Raw genomic sequence first — 17562 nt, forward strand, 5'->3', positions numbered from 1 at the left:
CCTCCCTCATGAGGCCATCTATTTTGTGAAGTGCACCAGTTCCTCCTGCAGCAAAGCATCCCCACAACATGATGCTGCCACCCCCGTGCTTCACGGTTGGGATGGTGTTCTTCGGCTTGCAAGCATCCCCCTTTTTCCTCCAACATAACGATGGTCATTATGGCCAAACAGTTATATTTTTGTTTCATCAGACCAGAGGACATTTCTCCAAAAAGTATGATCCTTGTCCCCATGTGCAGTTGCAAACTGTAGTCTGGCTTTTTTATGGCAGTTTTGGAGCAGTGGCTTCTTCCTTGCTGAGCAGCCTTTCAGGTTATGTCGATATAGGACTCATTTTACTGTGGATATAGACACTTTTGTACCTGTTTCCTCCAGCATCTTCACAAGGTCCTTTGCTTTTGTTCTGGGATTGATTCGCACTTTTCACACCAAAGTACATTCATTTCTAGGAGACAGAACGAGTCTCCTTCCCGAGCAGCATGACGGCTGTGTGGTCCCATGGTGTTGATACTTGCGTAATATTGTTTGTACAGATGAACATGGTACCTTCAGGCGTTTGGAAATTGCTCCCAAGGATGAACCACACTTGTGGAGGTCTACAATTATTGTTTTTGAGGTCTTGGCTGATTTCTTTTGATTTTTCCATGTCAAGCAAAGAGGCACTTAGTTTGAAGGCACAGGTACACCTCCAATTGACTCAAATTATGTCAATTAGTCTATCAGAAGCTTCTAAAGCCATGACATCATTTTCTGGAATTTTCCAAGTTGTTTAAAGGCACAGTCAACTTAGTGTGGTGACCTAAACTGGGATATGCTTAACACCCTGGCCGTCCTACAATCTAAGCTAGATGCCCTCAATCTCACACAAATCATCAAGGAACCCTTAAACATGGGCACCCTCATAGATATTATCCTGACCAACTTGCCCCCCAAATACACCTATGCTGTTTTCAATCAGGATCTCAGCGATCACTGCCTCATTGCCTGCATCCGTTATGGGTCCGCGGTCAAACAACCACCCCTCATCACTGTCAAAAGCTCCCTAAAACACTTCTGCGAGCAGGCCTTTCTAATCAACCTGGCCCAGGTATCCTGGAAGGATATTGACCTCATCCCGTCAGTTGAAGATGCCTGGTTGTTCTTAAAAAGTAATTTCCTAACCATCTTAAATAAGCATGCCCCTTTCAAAAAACGTAGAACTAAGAACCTATATAGCCCTTGGTTCACTCCAGATCTGACTGTCCTCGACCAGCACAAAAACATCCTGTGGTGTACTGCATTAGCATCGAATAGTCCCCAACTTTTCAGGGAAGTCAGGAACCAATACACACAGTCAGTTAGGAAAGCAAAGGCTAGCTTTTTCAAACAGAAATTTGCCTCCTGTAGCTCTAATTCCAAAACGTTCTGGGATACTGTAAAGTCCATGGAGAATAAGAGCACCTCCTCCCAGCTGCCCACTGCACTGAGGCTAGGGAACACTGTCACCACCGATAAATCCACGATGGTCGAGAATTTCAATAAGCATTTCTCTACGGCTGGCCATGCTTTCCTCCTGGCTACCCGAACCCCGGCCAACAGCTCCACACCCCCCACAGCTACTTGCCCAAGCCTCCCAGCTTCTCCTTCACCCAAATTCAGATAGCAGATGTTCTGAAAGAGCTGCAAAACAGTCTGGGCTAGACAATCTGGACCCTCGCTTTCTAAAATTATTCGCCATGATTGTTGCAATCCCTATTACTTGTCTGTTCAACCTCTCTTTCTTATCGTCCAAGATTCCTAAAGATTGGAAAGCTGCCGCGGTCATCCCCCCCTTCAAAGGGGGAGACACTCTCGACCCAAACTGTTACAGACCTATATCCATCCTGCCCTGCCTTTCTAAAGTCTTCGAAAGCCAAGTTAACAAACAGATCACTGACCATTTCGAATCCCACGTACCTTCTCCGCTGTGCAATCTGGTTTCTGAGCTGGTCACGGGTGCACCTCAGCCATGCTCAAGGTCCTAAACAATATCATAACCGCCATCAATAAAAGACAGTACTGTGCAGCCGTCTTCATCTACCTGGCCAAGGCTTTCGACTCTGTCAATCACCGTATTCTTATCGGCAGACTCACCAGCCTTGGTTTCTCAAATGACTGCCTCGCAGGGTTCATCAACTACTTCTCAGACAGAGTTCAGTGTGTCAAATTGGAGGGCCTGTTGTCCGGACCTCTGGCAGTCTCTATGGGGGTACCACAGGGGTCAATTCTTGGGCTGACTCTTTTCTCTGTATATATCAATGATGTCCTCTTGCTGCAGGTGATTCCTTGATTCACCTCCACGCAGACGACACCATTCTGTATACATCTGGCCCTTCTTTGGACACTGTGTTAACAAACCTCCATACGAGCTTCAATGCCATACAACACTCCTTCCGTGGCCCCTAACTGCTCTTAAATGCTAGTAAAACTAAATGCATGCTCTTCAACCGATCGCTGCCCACACCCACCCAGCCTGACCCTACTACTCTGGACGGTTCTGACATAGAATATGTGGACAACTTCAAATAGCTAGGTGTCTGGCAAGACTGTAAACTCTCCTTCCAGACTCATAAGCATCTCCAATCCAAAATTGAATCTAGAATCGGCTTCCTATTTTGCAACAAAGCCTCCTTCACTCACGCTCCCAAACATACTAGAGGTCGACCGATTATGATTTTTCAATGCCGATAACGATTATTGGAGGACCAAAATAGCCTAAACCGAATAATCGGCTGATTAAAAGAATATATATATATTTTTTAAATATATTTTTTAAAAATAATGACAATTACAACAATACTGAATGAACACTTATTTTAACTTAATATAATACATCAATAAAATCAATTTAGGCTCAAATAAATAATGAAACAAAGTGTTGGAGAAGAAAGTAAAAGTGCAATATGTGCCATGTAAGAAAGCTAACGTTTAAGTTCCTTGCTGAGAACATGAGAACATATGAAAGCTGGTGGTTCCTTTTAACATGAGTCTTCAATATTCCCAGGTAAGAAGTTTTAGGTTGTAGTTATTATAGGAATTATAGGACTATTTCCCTCTATACCATTTGTATTTCATTAACCTTTGACTATTGGATGTTCTTATAGGCACCTTAGTATTGCCAGTGTAACAGTATAGCTTCGTTCCCTCTCCTCGCTCTTCCCTGGGCTCGAACCAGGAACACAACGACAAAAGCCACCCTCGAAGCAGCGTTACCCATGCAGAGCAAGGGAAACAACCACCCCAAGGCTCAGAGCAAGTGACGTTTGAAACGCTATTAGCGTGCGCTAACTATCCAGCCATTTCACTTCGGTTACACCAGCCTCATCTCGGGAGTTGATAGGCTTAAAGTCAAAAACAGCGCAATGCTTGACGTACAACTAAGAACTGCTGGCAAAGCGCACGAAAGTGCTGTTTGAATGAATGTTTACGCGCCTGCTTCGGCCTAACACCGCTCAGTCAGATACTTGTATGCTCAGTCAGATAATACGCAACACAGGACACGCTAGATAATATCTAGTAATATCATCAAACGTGTAGTTAACTAGTGATTATGATTGATTGTTTTTTATAAAGTAAGTTTAATGCTAGTTAGCAACTTACCTTGGCTTACTGCATTCGCATAACAGGTAGTCTCCTTGTGGAGTGCAACGAGTGTAACGGTTGTTATTGCATTGGACTAGTTAACTGTATGTTTGCAAGATTAGATCCCCCGAGCTGACAAGGTGAAAATCTGTCGTTCTGCCCCTGAACGAGGCAGTTAACCCACCGTTCCTAGGCCGTCATTGAAAATAAGGTGTTCTTAACTGACTTGCCTAGTTAAATAAAGATTAAATTAATTGTATTTTTAATTAATTTTAGTTTTCCGATTGTAATGAAAAATTGAAATCTGCCCTAATTAAACGGCCATTCCGATTAATCGGTCGACCTCTAAAACACCCTCGTAAAACTCACTATACTACCGATCCTCGACTACGGCAATGTAATTTACAAAATAGCCTCCAACACTCTACTCCGCAAACTGGATGCAGTCTATCACAGTGCCATCCGTTTTGTCACCAAAGCCCCATATACCACCCACCACTGCGACATTGTTGTTCTCGTCGGCTGGCCCTTGCTACATATTCGTCGCCAGACCCACTGGCTCCAGGTCATCTATAAGTCTTTGCTAGGTAACGCTCCGCCTTATCTCAGCTCACTGGCCACCATAACAACACCCACCCGTAACACACGCTCCAGCAGGAATATCTCACTGGTCATCCCCAAAGCCAACACCCACTTTGACCGCCTTTCCCTCCAGTTCCCTGCTGCCAGTGACTGGCCGAATTGCAAAAATTGCTGAAGTTGGAGTCTTATCAGCTATCTGAGCAGTTTATTGATCACTGCAGCTGTCCACAGCCCACCCAACTACCTACCTTATCCCCATATTGTTTTTATTTACTTTTTTGCACACCAGTATTTCTACTTGCACATCATCATCTGTACATCTATCACTCAGTGTTAATTTGCTAATTTGTAATTGCTTTGCTACTATGGCCTATTTATTGCCTTACCTCCTTACTCCATTTGCACACACGGTATATATATTTTTCTAATGTGTTATTGACTGTATGTTTGTTTATATTATGTGTAACTCTGCTTTGCTTTATCATGGCCAGGTCGCAGTTGTAAATGAGAACTTGTTCTCAACTGGCCTACCTGGTTAAATCAAGGTGTTCTCAACTGGCCTACCGGGTTAAATAAAGGTGTTCTCAACTGGCCTACCGGGTTAAATAAAGGTGTTCTCAACTGGCCTACCGGGTTAAATAAAGGTGTTCTCAACTGGCCTACCGGGTTAAATAAAGGTGTTCTCAACTGGCCTACCGGGTTAAATAAAGGTGGTCTCAACTGGCCTACCTGGTTAAATAAAGGTGTTCTCAACTGGCCTACCTGGTTAAATAAAGGTGAAATAAAAATGTATAAAAAAAGTGTATGTAAACTTCTGACCAATTGGAATTGTGATTAAGTGAAATAATCTGTCTAAACAATTGTTAGAACAATTACTTGTGTCATGCACAAAGTAGTGTCCTAACTGACTTGCCAAATCTATAGTTTGTTAACAAGGAATTTGTGGAGTGGTTGAAAAAAGGAGTTTTAATGACTCCAATCGGTAAGTGTATGTAAACTTCTGACTTCAACTGTAATATCACATTTACTCAATACTTTGTTGAAGCACCTTAGGCAGCGATTACAGCCTTGAATCTTCTAGGCTATGACGCTACAAATTTAGCACACCTGTATTTGGGGATTTTCTCCCATTCTTTACTGCAGAGCTATTTTCAAATCTCTACAGAGATGTTCGATCGGGTTCAAGTCCAGGCTTGGCCTGGGCCACCCAAGGACATGCAGAGACTTGTCCCGAAGCCACTCCTGTATTGTCTTGGCTGTGTGCTTAGGGTCATTGTCCTGTTGGAAGGTGAACCTTCGCCCCCAGTCTGAGGTCCTGAGCACTCTGGAACAGGTTTTCATCAAGGATCTCTCTCTTTGCTCTCTTTCATCTTTCCATCGATCATGACTAGTCTCCCATTTCCTGCCGCTGAAAAACATTCCCAGAGCATAATGCTGCCAGCACCATGCTTCACCCTAGGGATGGTGCCAGGTTTCTTCCAGACGTGATGTTTTGCATTCAGGCCAAAAAGTTCCATCTTGGTTTCATCAGACCAGAGAATCTTGTTTCTCATGGTGCATGCAAAACTCATGCAAAACTACCATTCCAGTATTTTACTTGCTATATTGTATTTACTTTGCCATCATGGCCTTTTTTGCCTTTACCTCCCTTCTCACCTCATTTGCTCACATTGTATATAGACTTGTTTATACTGCATTATTGACTGTATGTTTGTTTTTACTCCATGTGTAACTCTGTGTCGTTTTATCTGTCGAACTGCTTTGCTTTATCTTGGCCAGGTCGCAATTGTAAATGAGAACTTGTTCTCAACTTGCCTACCTGGTTAAATAAAGGTAAATAAAAAATAATGGTCTGAGTCACTCCAAGCCGGCTGCCGTGCCTTTTACTGAGGAGTGGCTTCTGTCTGGCCGCTCTACAAAAACTGTTTTCGTGTTGTCATGAAGGGGTATCGTGTGTAGATTGAGGATTTTAGAATAGGGCTGTAAAATAAATAAATGGAAAAAGTCCAGGGGTCTAAATACTCTCCGACTGCATTGGATCGCTATCGGGGCTCTAGTTAGTACTATTAGAGTGAGGGGAAATAATCTATATAAAAAGCACTGGGATGTTTGACATGCTAAGATAGACGTGGCTATTTGCCTTGTGAAATAAAACTACTTCCATAAAGGGCTAGAATACAAATAGTATTTCAACCCTTGAGGCTAGAGATTATATTTGAATTTGGCAATACAAAGTAATGTAGTGGAGGCTGATGTATTACCCCGTTAATCAAATGCAATGTTCTAGTTCTCATAACTCATCACATATATTTATTATGCTTTCTTAGTTACCACACCCGTTGTTTTTTCAGAGGGCCTCGTTAATCACATTCACAACTCTTTTCTAGTAATCGGCAACAAATATTTAATCAGTACCACAGCGCTATCTGCTGTTAATCGGTTGACATAATTGTGTGGACTACAAGTCCCATAAGGAAGCGTTAGTGCCTACGGACTACTACACCCATCATGCTAATTTAGTTCAGCGATGAGATTGAACGTTATAGCACAGTTTCCAATACTTTCAGAATAGAAACGACTGGACAGCATTACAAAACAGAAAAAGCCAACACATTTTATTAAAATGCTTTGGTTTGAAGGCTCTATTCCAGCAGCCATCATCTCAGCCAAAGAACAGAGCTCCATCTTCGTCGTCGTAATAACAGGTATTGTTTTGTAGATTACGGTAGCTAGCCAGCGCAGATTTGCTAGCAAACCAGTTGAGTTGAATGATTCGCTAATGTAGCTAGAACACTGAGCCCAAACGAGCTGTCATTGTCAGTAAACTAGCTATGAATATCAACAACATGACAAAACGTTAGCCAACGGGTCGAAACGGAAAGGAATGACAGCTGTCAAATATCAGCTAACGTTAAATAATACGATTTAGCTAGTTTAGTTAATTGTTAGCTAACTGGTTAGTTCTAGCCGCTAATGACAACCAGTATGTCTGGCTAGCTTTTTTTTTAACGTTACATACAACAGAAACATAGGTGGCCTTTGTCATTATTCACCGTTCGTTCCTTGCCTAATTTCAGTAGAACCAGCGACTGTCACCACCAACATACGCATAGTGCGTGTGAAGCGAATAATTCACCACTTCTGACATTCTTGTCTTCTACCAGGCGACGATGAGGTGTCAGCACAAATGATGTCCAGTTGGGAGGACGACGGAGTGGCCGAGGTCTCCCATAACTGCTGTGTCGCAATCAAGGTGGATGCCAAGAGGTAGCCTATAATGCAATCCTACACTTGTGTGGATATGATACACACTGCTTCCTTAACTTATTTTTCAAATGACGTTAGTAATACTAACATAAATGTTATGTCTTGTGTTTAATGTTTTTTTTTCTGCCAGCGAGACATGCTCTCAGTTCTCTCAAATCTGTATCCTTCTCCTCCAAAGGGTTTTTATTACCCCTATATTAGGACTATTGTTTCTGATCCCTCAGTCATAATTTTGTGTAGAAGATGTTCCATCTCTTCTAATACCTGTGATTATTCACCAACCATATTCTTTCAGACATATTCTAGACTATGTAATCAAGTCCAATCCCTTTTGTTGTTGTTGTTATTATTATGTTGTGCACTTTGGTTTGCCCTTAATTTCCCCTTGAAGACCCGGTGGTGTGCATCCCATCCAGTTTCTTTATTGGAGAGAATGGAATCCCCCTGGAAGTTGTTGCCGGGAGTGTCTCTGCAGAGGAACTCATGAAAAGGATCGACAAAGTCAAACAGGTAAGCCTTAAATCGAAAAGACAAACAATAACAGTAACTTGTTTTCAAGAGCGCTGAGGGTGTCACACTGAACATGCATCTCTTGTGCCTTAACAGATGCACGCCCAGCAGATAGCAAGCGAGGGAACGGAAGCAGGGACTCCCGTGGAGGCTTGCCCACCAGCCGTGGTAGCCTCAGAGCCAGCCCCAGCACAGCCCCCCTCACCCCCACTGGAGCTCCAGCCCAGCCACGCACCACCTGCAGCGCCAGCCACATCTAAAGGTATGTTTGTGTGTCAGACCACTGTGGACGATGCTGATTAATGATGGTTCACCACAGGAGTTTTGCTGCATAACAATGCAACAAAATACGAGCAGGTCCGCTATACAGAAATGTAGTTCGGTGTGTGTTACTAGATATGCTACATGACAAAAATTATGAGGACAGCTGCTCGCCGAACATCTCATTCCATAATCATGGGTATTAATATGGAGTTGGGCCCCCCTTTGCTGCTCTAACAGCCTCCACTCTTCCACTATATGATGGAACATTGCTGGAGGGACTAGCTTCCATTCAGCCACAAGTATTCGTGAGGTCGGGTACTGATGTTGGGCGATTAAGACTGCCTCGCAGTCGGTGTAACAATTCATACCGAAGGTTTTTGATGGGGTTGAGGTCAGGCCTCTGCAGGCCAGTCAAGTTCTTCCACACCGATCTCGACAAACCATTGCTGTATGGACCTCGCTTTGTGCAGGGGACATTGTCATGCTGAAACAGGAAAGGGCCTTCCCCCAAACTCTTGCCAAAAAGTTGGAAGCACAGAATTCTCTATAATATCATAGTATGCTGTAGCCTATGATCCCACTTCACTGGAACTAAGGGGCGTGGCCCGAACCATGAAAGTCAGCCGCAGACCATTATTCCTCCTCCACCAAACTTTACAGTTGGCACTATGCATTGGGGAAGGTAGCGTTCTCCTGGCATCCGCCAAACCCAGATTCTTCTGTCGGACTGCCAGATGATGAAACGTGATTCATCACTCAAGAGAAAGCGTTTTCACTGCTCCAGAGTCCAATGGCGGTGAGTTTTACACCACTCCAGCTGAGGCTTGGCATTGCACATGATGATCTTAGGCTTCTGTTCAGCTGCTTGGCCATGGAAACCCATTTCATGAAGCTCCTGAGGAAGACTTGTGCTGACGTTGCTTCCAGAGGCAGTTGGAACTTGGTAGTGAGTGTTGCAACTGAGGACAGATGATTTTTACATGCTACGCGCTTCAGCACTCGGTGGTCCCGTTCTGTGAGCTTGTGTGGCCTACCACTTCGCGTCTGAGCTGTTGTTGCTCCTAGACGTTTCTACTTCATAATAACACCACTTAGAGTTGACCGGGGCAGCTCTAGCAGGGCAGAAATTTGATGAACTGACTTGTTGGAAGGTGGCCTCCTATGACCGTGCCATGTTGAAAGTCACTGAGCTCTTCAGTAAGACCATTCTACTGCCAATGTTTGTCTATGGAGATGGCATGGCTGTGTTCTCGATTCTATACACCTGTCAGCATGGGGTGTGGCTGAAATAGCTGAATCCACTCATTTGAAGGGGTGTCCCCATACCTTTGTATATAGTGTCCTGTTGATATGAACAACAATGTGTAGACTTAAATAGAGACACTGACATGATTGCTGTTAATTGATACACTTGGTGTTTCTCAAAATGTATGGATCCAAATCAAAGTATGCAAAACGGAGCACGGAGGGCACTTCTTGAATGCATACTCCGTTTGTACATATTTTGAAGTATGCATCAATGCAAGCTTCAACTGAAAGTATGCACAGAAATATGAAACAACCATGTAAAAAAATAAATATATATTTCTCCACACTCGTCCTCACAAGAACCATACTCGAGAGAACGTTGTCGAGGAATGCACGCGGAGCATGGAGCACGGCAGTATGCATATTGAGAAACACACTGATAATGATTTCTGTAATCCGCTTGTGGTTCTGCTCAGAATCCCTGTCCAGGCCAGCAGAGGAAGGCGGAGCATCAGCCTCAGTGGTCGTCACCCCCGGGGAAGACGGGAGCTCATCGTCAGACGACGCATCAACCAGCTCTCAGCCTGACAGGGTCCTTGATGCTAAGGTGGAGAGGTAGGAACGACACACAACGGAGGAACAGGGATGGAGGGTTGAAATATGCTTTGTCTTCTGAAACTTTCCCTTCTGTAGGTTAACAAAGAAACTGGAGGAGAGACGGGATCAGAAAAAGAAAGAGGAGGAGGTAAAGAATACTGACACCTCCCCTACTGACACCTCGCTGGTGTCCCCTACTGACACCTCCCCTACTGACACCTCGCTGGTGTCCCCTGCTGACACCTCCCCTACTGACACCTCGCTGGTGTCCCCTACTGACACCTCGCTGGTGTCCCCTACTGACACCTCCCATACTGACACCTCGCCGGTGTCCCCTACTGACACCGCACTACTGACACCTCGCCGGTGGCCCATACTGCTCTTTTATTACTATATAATGTACATTTTAGCTAATCTAAATGTGTATACATAGTATGGATGGCCTATTGATACTTGTGTGCGCCTGTATCTATTTCTGTGTGATGATGGTCAGGGTGAAATAAAGGAGATGGAGAGAAGGAAGATAGGGAAGGAGATGCTGGACTTCAAGAGGAAAAACGAGGATGAGAAGACCAAGCGCATTATGGATGAGAGGAGCAGAGAGAAGGCAGAGGAGAAGGCTGCCAGGGAGCGTGTCAAAGCACAGATCGCCTTGGTAAACAAATGCATCAAACTCTCACCCCTCAGCTTCAAAACCCAAAAGACTTTGAACTAAAATAATAATCCCTTGTTGGGCTTCTCTAATTAAACTTTTACTCATAACTCCCTCTAGTGGCCTGAGTGAACACTACAGGGTCTTGTGATGAAATAGACAATGTTTGTTGTGGTGGTGTGGAATGAGTATAGAGGCTGGCTGATGCAAGTTTGTCCCACAGGACCGTGCTGACAGAGCTGCCCGCTATGCCAATAACCAGGAGGAGGTGGAGGCAGCCCGGCTGGCAGCACTGCAGGCCAGACAAGCAGAGGCGGAAGCCAAGAAGGAGATCGTACACAGGGAGAGGAGGTATGGAGCTACTTTAGTCACAGGAGAAAATGTAGATTCACTTTAAACATTATTATTATTTTTTTACACCCATGAAGTTCTATGTCACCACTAATGTAATCATAGATTAACATTAAAAAAAAGTTATTTTCCTCCAGCGCCATAGCAAGAATACAGTTCCGTCTCCCAGATGGTTCTTTCTTCACCAGGCAGTTCTCCTCAGAGGCCAGACTGAATGAGGCTCGGCAGTTTGCTGTCAATGTAAGACTTTTTCCAACTCAAGTTAGACAAGTAAACATTAAGAACATGTTCATTCTCTCTGGTGGAATATGATATTAAATATCATAATTGGTAAATAGCCCACCCTTCTTCACCTACCTCATCACCTACCTCATCCCCATACTGTTTTTATTTATTTACTTTTCTGCTCTTTTGCACACCAATATCTCTACCTGTACATGACCATCTGATCATTCATCACTCCAGTGTTAATCTGCAAAATTGTAATTATTTGCCTACCTCATGCCTTTTGCACACATTGTATATAGACTCCCCTTTGTTTTCTACTGTGTTATTGACTTGTTAATTGTTTACTCCATGTGTAACTCTTTGTTGTCTGCTCACACTGCTATGCTTTATCTTGGCCAGGTCGCAGTTGCAAATGAGAACTTGTTCTCAACTAGCCTACCTGGTTAAATAAAGGTGTTCTCAACTAGCCTACCTGGTTAAATAAAGGTGTTCTCAACTAGTCTACCTGGTTAAATAAAGGTGTTCTCAACTAGCCTACCTGGTTAAATAAAGGTGTTCTCAACTAGCCTACCTGGTTAAATAAAGGTGTTCTCAACTAGCCTACCTGGTTAAATAAAGGTGTTCTCAACTAGCCTACCTGGTTAAATAAAGGTGTTCTCAACTAGCCTACCTGGTTAAATAAAGGTGTTCTCAACTAGCCTACCTGGTTAAATAAAGGTGTTCTCAACTAGCCTACCTGGTTAAATAAAGGTGTTCTCAACTAGCCTACCTGGTTAAATAAAGGTTAAATAAAAATAAATAAAAATAATGCCGGCTGTCACTAAAGAGTTTGTATTTCTCCTTTCAGGAAGTGGGAAATCGCTATGGCAACTTCTCCCTGGCGACTATGTTCCCTCGCAGGGAGTTTACGGCTGACGACCTGGGTAAGACTCTACTGGAGTTGGAGCTGGCTCCCGGTGCCTCCATAGTCCTGCTGCCTGTGAGTGACTGGAAACCAAATACAACTCCCATTTTCCACTTTGTCATTTGTGAATTCACAACAAGACAGTGGAGGCAGTTAGATTTAGTCCTTGTACATGCATGTGTAACCGATGTGAAATGGCTAGCTAGTTAGCGGTGGTGCGCGCTAATAGCGTTTCAATCAGGTGACGTCACTTGCTCTGAGACCTGAAGTAGTTGTTCCCCTTGCTCTGCAAGGGCTGTGGCTTTTGTGGTGCGATGAGTAACGATGCTTCGTGGGTGTCAGTTGTTGTGTGCAGTGGGTCCCTGGTCCAAGCCCAGGTAGGGGCGAGGAGAGGGACGGAAGCTAAACTGCATTGGTCTTGTTTCCCATGTTTGTTTTCGGGACTTTTTGCACTGAGTATAATGTGTTTATATTATTCCTAACTGCTTCCAGCAAACAGGACGGCCCAATAACACGGTGGTGCAGTCTGGAGGGGGTTTCTGGGCTGTGTTGGGTACCATCCTCTACCCCCTGCTGGCTGTGTGGAGGTTCCTGAGCGGCTTCCTCTTCACCAGCCCCGCCACCCCCGGAGCAGCAGGCACTAGAGGCCCAGCCCAGCAGCCCAACACTAACTCGGGCTCTGGTTCCTCCTCCTCATCTGCTGAACCGAAGAGGTGAGGCCCCATCCAGCAGGCTCTTCGATATACACTCCTATGTTTAGGAGTAGCTGAGATTGTTGTGATGGTACATTATGGTTAGGAGTTCAGTTGACAAGATTGTAACAATGTACAATTACATTGAAATTGAATGGTTACACTCGTCGGGGGTTAATCATTATCAGGTTTCATAACAGAAACATGCATTGTTGTTGTAGCCAGAGGGCAATGAATTCTGAGAATGAATCTAGGGGTTTGATTGAATAGTGTGGTTGTGTAAGATTAGGTGTTATAAAGCCTAATTGGTTTGTTTCACATCCATTTTAACTTTTTCAGAGAAACCCTTCGCAAACGCACACTGGAGAAGCAACCAGTAGACTTCAAACGAGACGGTAAAATCCACAGGCTACGGAATCACCAGGACAGTGAGGATGAAAATAACACTTGGAACGGCAACTCTACCCAGCAGATGTAGTGCAATAACACTGTCTCCCCCCCTTCCTTCCCTCCTGCTAATATTAGGGCTGTTTGTTTTATGTTTCTTGTCTAAGCCTGTACTCTGCTCCTCCCCTGCATGGGTAGATGTAATCAAGTTTACCTCCTGACCGTTGGGCTTGAACAGAGAAGACCCCCTTTGTGTTGAAACAGTTACTTGATTCATTCAGCCTCTTACAGAATACAACCAGCCGGGGGGGGCCGTCAGTATCCTGACATGTCTGCTGTATGATGAAGGGCTGAGACAGGTGTTGATTGATGGCCTTGTCTAGATGAGAACTTTCGTGTTTATTTTAACATTTAACATTCAATAACCAAATAAAATGAGGCCTGTGTGTGTAGCAGTATTTAACCAAGGCGTGACCCCTTGGTATAGACTACCTCCCTCGGCAGTAGAATGTGTTTCTACTACTAGTTGAACATGGGAAACCACTGTACTGCTCTCATTTAACTATGGGAATAAAACTGTTTTCCAATAAACAATCATTTGGCTGGCTCTATAATTCTGTTAAGCTCATTAGATGATATGGTAAGGCTTGATTTGTGAATAACATCAGTGACTCAATCAGATCTTTATTGATTACAGATGTGCAAAATACAATTGATTTGAGATTCTTGCTTTCGCAGCAGTACTTTATAATATATATATATATAGCACAGGATACTGATTAATTTACATCTGTCCCTAATTAAGTTATTCATTATGTGAACTCTTGTTTTAATATGGTCAAACTATTTATTTAGAAAATAAACAGTCAAATCAGTGTAAAAGCAGGTGAGCTGGTTCTACTGTTCATTTGCTAGTGTTTTGTGGTAGAAAACTGAGTAGGTCGAGCAATACACATCAACCCTGTTCCCCATAGACTGGCTAGAAATGTTATACAAAATGTAAGCTTGCATTCAATTGCCCCTCCGTTGCACACAACAAGCTTCTATTTTCATGGCTGATTTAAGATTACTATAGTATTTTATTTAACCCCTTGAAATGGGGAAAACAACTTTTCTTGAACATGCATGTGCTCTTATGATCATGTTAAAATTAGGTGAAGTTACACTTCTCAAAAGGCACTGAATTGGTGGAACGACCCAGCTAACATTGTCATGATAATTTCAAAAACAACCATTGAGGCTGTATACAACTGTATATAAGAAGTATTTTTGTTGTCTGTCTTTTCTATATATACAGTTGGAGTCTTAAACTCATTTTTCAACCACTCCACATTTCTTGTTAAACTATAGTTTTGGCAAGACGGTTAGGACATCTACTTTTTTCATGACACAATTGTCCCAACAATTGTTTACAGATTATTTCACAATTCCAGTGGGTCAGAAGTTTACATACACTAAATTGACTGCCTTTAAACAGCTTGGAAAATTCAGTCATGGCTTAAGAAGCTTCTCATAGGCTCATTTACATAATTTGAGTCAATTGGAGGTGTACCTGTGGATGTATTTCAAGGCCTACCTTCAAACTCAGTGCCTCTTTGCTTGACATCACGGGAAAATCAGAAGAAATCCACCAAGACCTCCAAATTGTTTTTTGTTTTTTAGACCTCCACAGGTCTGGTTCATCCTGAAGGTACCACGTTCATCTGTATCAACACCATGGGACCACGCAGCCGTCATACTGCTCAAGTTCTGTCTCCTAGAAATGAAAGTACTTGTGCAAATCAATCCCAGAACAACAGCAAAGGATGTTGTGAAGATGCTGGAGGAAACAGGTACAAAAGTATCTATATCCACAGTAAAACGAATCCTATATTGACATAACCTGAAAGGCTACTCAGCAAGGAAGAAGCCACTGCTTCAAAACCGCCATAAAAGCCAGACTACGGTTTGCAACTGCACATGGGGACAAAGATATTTTTGGGAGAAATGTCCTCTTGTTTAATGAAATAAAAATAGAACTGTTTGGCCATAATGTCCATCGTCATGTTTGGAGGAAAAAGGGGGAGGCTTGCAAGCCGAAGAACACCATCCCAACCCGTGAAGCATTATCTTGTGGGGGTGCTTTGCTGCAGAAGGGACTGGTACACTTCACAAAATAGATGACATCATGGCGAATGAAAATCATGGAGATATATTGAAGCAACATCTCAAGACATCAGTCTGGAAGTTAAAGTTTGGTCGCAAATGGGTCTTCCAAATGGACAATGACCCCAAACATACTTCCGAAGTTGTGCAAAATGGCTTTAGTGGCCATCACAAAGCCCTGATCTCAATCCCATAGAAAGCAAGGAGGCCTACAAACCTGACTCAGTTACACCAGCTCTGTTAGGAGGAATGGGCCAAAATTCACCCAACTTATTGTGGGAAGCTTGTGGAAGGCTACCCGAAACGTTTGACCCAAGTTAAGCAATTTAAAGGCTATGCTACAGAATACTAATTGAGTGTATGTAAACTTCTGACCCCCTGGGAATGTGATGAAAGAAATAGAAGCTGAAATAAATAATTCTCAACTATTATTCTGACATTTCACATTCTTAAAATAAAGGGGTGATCCTAACTGTCCTAAGACACAGAATGTTTACTAGAATTAAATGTCAGGAATTGTGAAAAACGTATTTGGCTAAGGTGTATGTAAACTAACGACTTCAACTATAACTTATTTTAATATCTTATGTTCTCTGTACTTTGTCATGTATTTGTACGTGTTATGTGGATGTAGAGTAGCTGCTGCATGTGCACAGCTTCGACCTGGTTAAAGAGCCTCATACCTAAGAAAATATCAATACTCCACTTTAAGGCATAAAGGTCTACTTGCCTCCTAAGTACTTGACAAGCCCTTAAAATAATATTCCCATCTCTCAGATGGTCTTGAAGCTGATGAGGTAGTCTGGATAGGCACCTGCATCACAGAACACCACATAGATAAATGGATTCTGCAGATCATTGACGGCACAGTCATGTAGCCCCTGGCGGAGGTCAGCGGGGTTCAGGGGGATAGGCTCCTTCATGCCATGCACCCCCAGGCAGGGTGAACCCACCAGTGCCCTGGCACGGTACATGTACTTCAGCCCACTGGCATCTGGTTTGGAGTATGCATCGTGGCACGAGTACCACATCTCTTTGGCAAAGTAAGTCCCGTCGCCGTATGCAGTAGCTAAAAGGAAAACAGACTCAATGTTAATTAAACACTGAATGAAAATGGAGGGCTTCATCTTCAGGAATCTAGTCAAACCACAAGACTGTTTTTGCTGTGATAAGAACTTTAAATTGTTTGCTAAATCTTTGATTAAGCTCCTCCTAAGAGCACTGTCAGTATCTACCTGAAGAGGGCAGTAACGAGGCTATAGATTGTTCCGTACCGTTTCTCCCACAGAAGCTCCTGTTGAAACCACAGGTGTTGATTTTCTGACAGATGTCTTTGGTTGTTCCGTGGTAAAGGTTCAGCTCGTTCTTGTTTTTGGGATACTTCTTATCCATCGCCTGTTTTTTCACTGCGTACCTCTGCCACTGGTCTTTGCTCTGAATCCTCTGGATCTGTCAGTGGTCAGTGATAATAGAGAAACCAACATTTTTCTTCTAGTTATATATGTAATCTACATATCACAGCAGTAACACCTCACTGAAAGCGCAAACCAGTGCTTTTAATCAGGGCTAGGCGACCGGAAACATGACCGAATACAAACAGTGTAGCTATTCCCTCCGCAAGGCAATCAAACAAGCTAAGCGTCAGTATAGAGACAAAGTAGAGTCGCAATTCAACGGCTCAGACACAAAAGGTATGTGGCAGGGTTTTACAGTCAATCACGGACTACAAAAAGAAAACCAGCCCCATCGCGGACCACGATGTCCTGCTCCCAGACAAACTAAACAACATCTTTGCTCGTTTTGAGGACAATACAGTGCCAACGACACGGCCCGCTACCAAAACCTGCGGGCTCTCCTTCACTGCAGCCAACGTGAGTAGAGCATTTAAATGTGTTAACCCTCGCAAGGCTGCCGGCCCAGACGGCATCCCTAGCTGCGTCCTCAGAGCATGCGCAGACCAGCTGGCTGGTGTGTTTACGGACATATTCAATCTATCCTTATCCCAGTCTGCTGTGCCCACATGCTTCAAGAGGGCCACCATTGTTCCAGTTCCCAAGACAGCTAAGGTAACTGAGCGAAATGACTATCGCCCAGTAGCACTCACCTCCGTCATCATGAAGTGCTTTGAGAGACTA

At 43.6% G+C, this 17562-nt stretch overlaps 2 protein-coding genes across 8 annotated transcripts in view; one reads left to right on the forward strand and one right to left on the reverse strand.

Annotated features, from left to right (window-relative positions):
- Window positions 1-6670: 6670 nt before the first annotated feature.
- On the forward strand, window positions 6671-13879 carry LOC109870950 (UBX domain-containing protein 4-like). 4 transcript variants are annotated; one of them, XM_020461667.2, is made up of 13 exons: window positions 6672-6887; window positions 7347-7449; window positions 7580-7608; window positions 7841-7959; window positions 8056-8221; window positions 9948-10086; window positions 10165-10216; window positions 10574-10723; window positions 10944-11071; window positions 11209-11311; window positions 12147-12278; window positions 12696-12916; window positions 13235-13879. In XM_020461667.2, exons 1-13 carry the CDS (start codon window positions 6806-6808, stop codon window positions 13371-13373), a joined length of 1563 nt encoding a protein of 520 aa, XP_020317256.1. In that variant the 5' UTR covers window positions 6672-6805; the 3' UTR covers window positions 13374-13879. The 4 variants fall into 4 exon arrangements, with proteins under 4 accessions (XP_031662205.1, XP_020317256.1, XP_020317257.1 ...); XM_020461666.2 differs by having other exon boundaries at window positions 6673-6887; window positions 10562-10723; XM_031806345.1 differs by lacking the exon at window positions 7580-7608 and having other exon boundaries at window positions 6671-6887; window positions 7866-7959.
- A 71-nt stretch (window positions 13880-13950) lies between these two features.
- Window positions 13951-17562, reverse strand: part of LOC109871402 (protein mono-ADP-ribosyltransferase PARP14) — a 32074-nt gene continuing 28462 nt past the window's right edge. For all 4 annotated transcript variants that reach the window (XM_020462263.2, XM_031806343.1, XM_020462264.2 and 1 more), the window contains 2 exons: window positions 16702-16876; window positions 13951-16496 (listed from right to left, as the gene is read on the reverse strand). In XM_020462263.2, coding sequence (XP_020317852.1) covers window positions 16201-16496; window positions 16702-16876 — 471 coding nt within the window. In that variant the 3' untranslated portion in view covers window positions 13951-16200. The remainder of the gene's footprint in view (window positions 16497-16701; window positions 16877-17562) is intronic.

This window comes from Oncorhynchus kisutch, linkage group LG26 (genome assembly GCF_002021735.2).
Source record: "Oncorhynchus kisutch isolate 150728-3 linkage group LG26, Okis_V2, whole genome shotgun sequence".
NCBI classification, from domain to species: domain Eukaryota; kingdom Metazoa; phylum Chordata; class Actinopteri; order Salmoniformes; family Salmonidae; genus Oncorhynchus; species Oncorhynchus kisutch.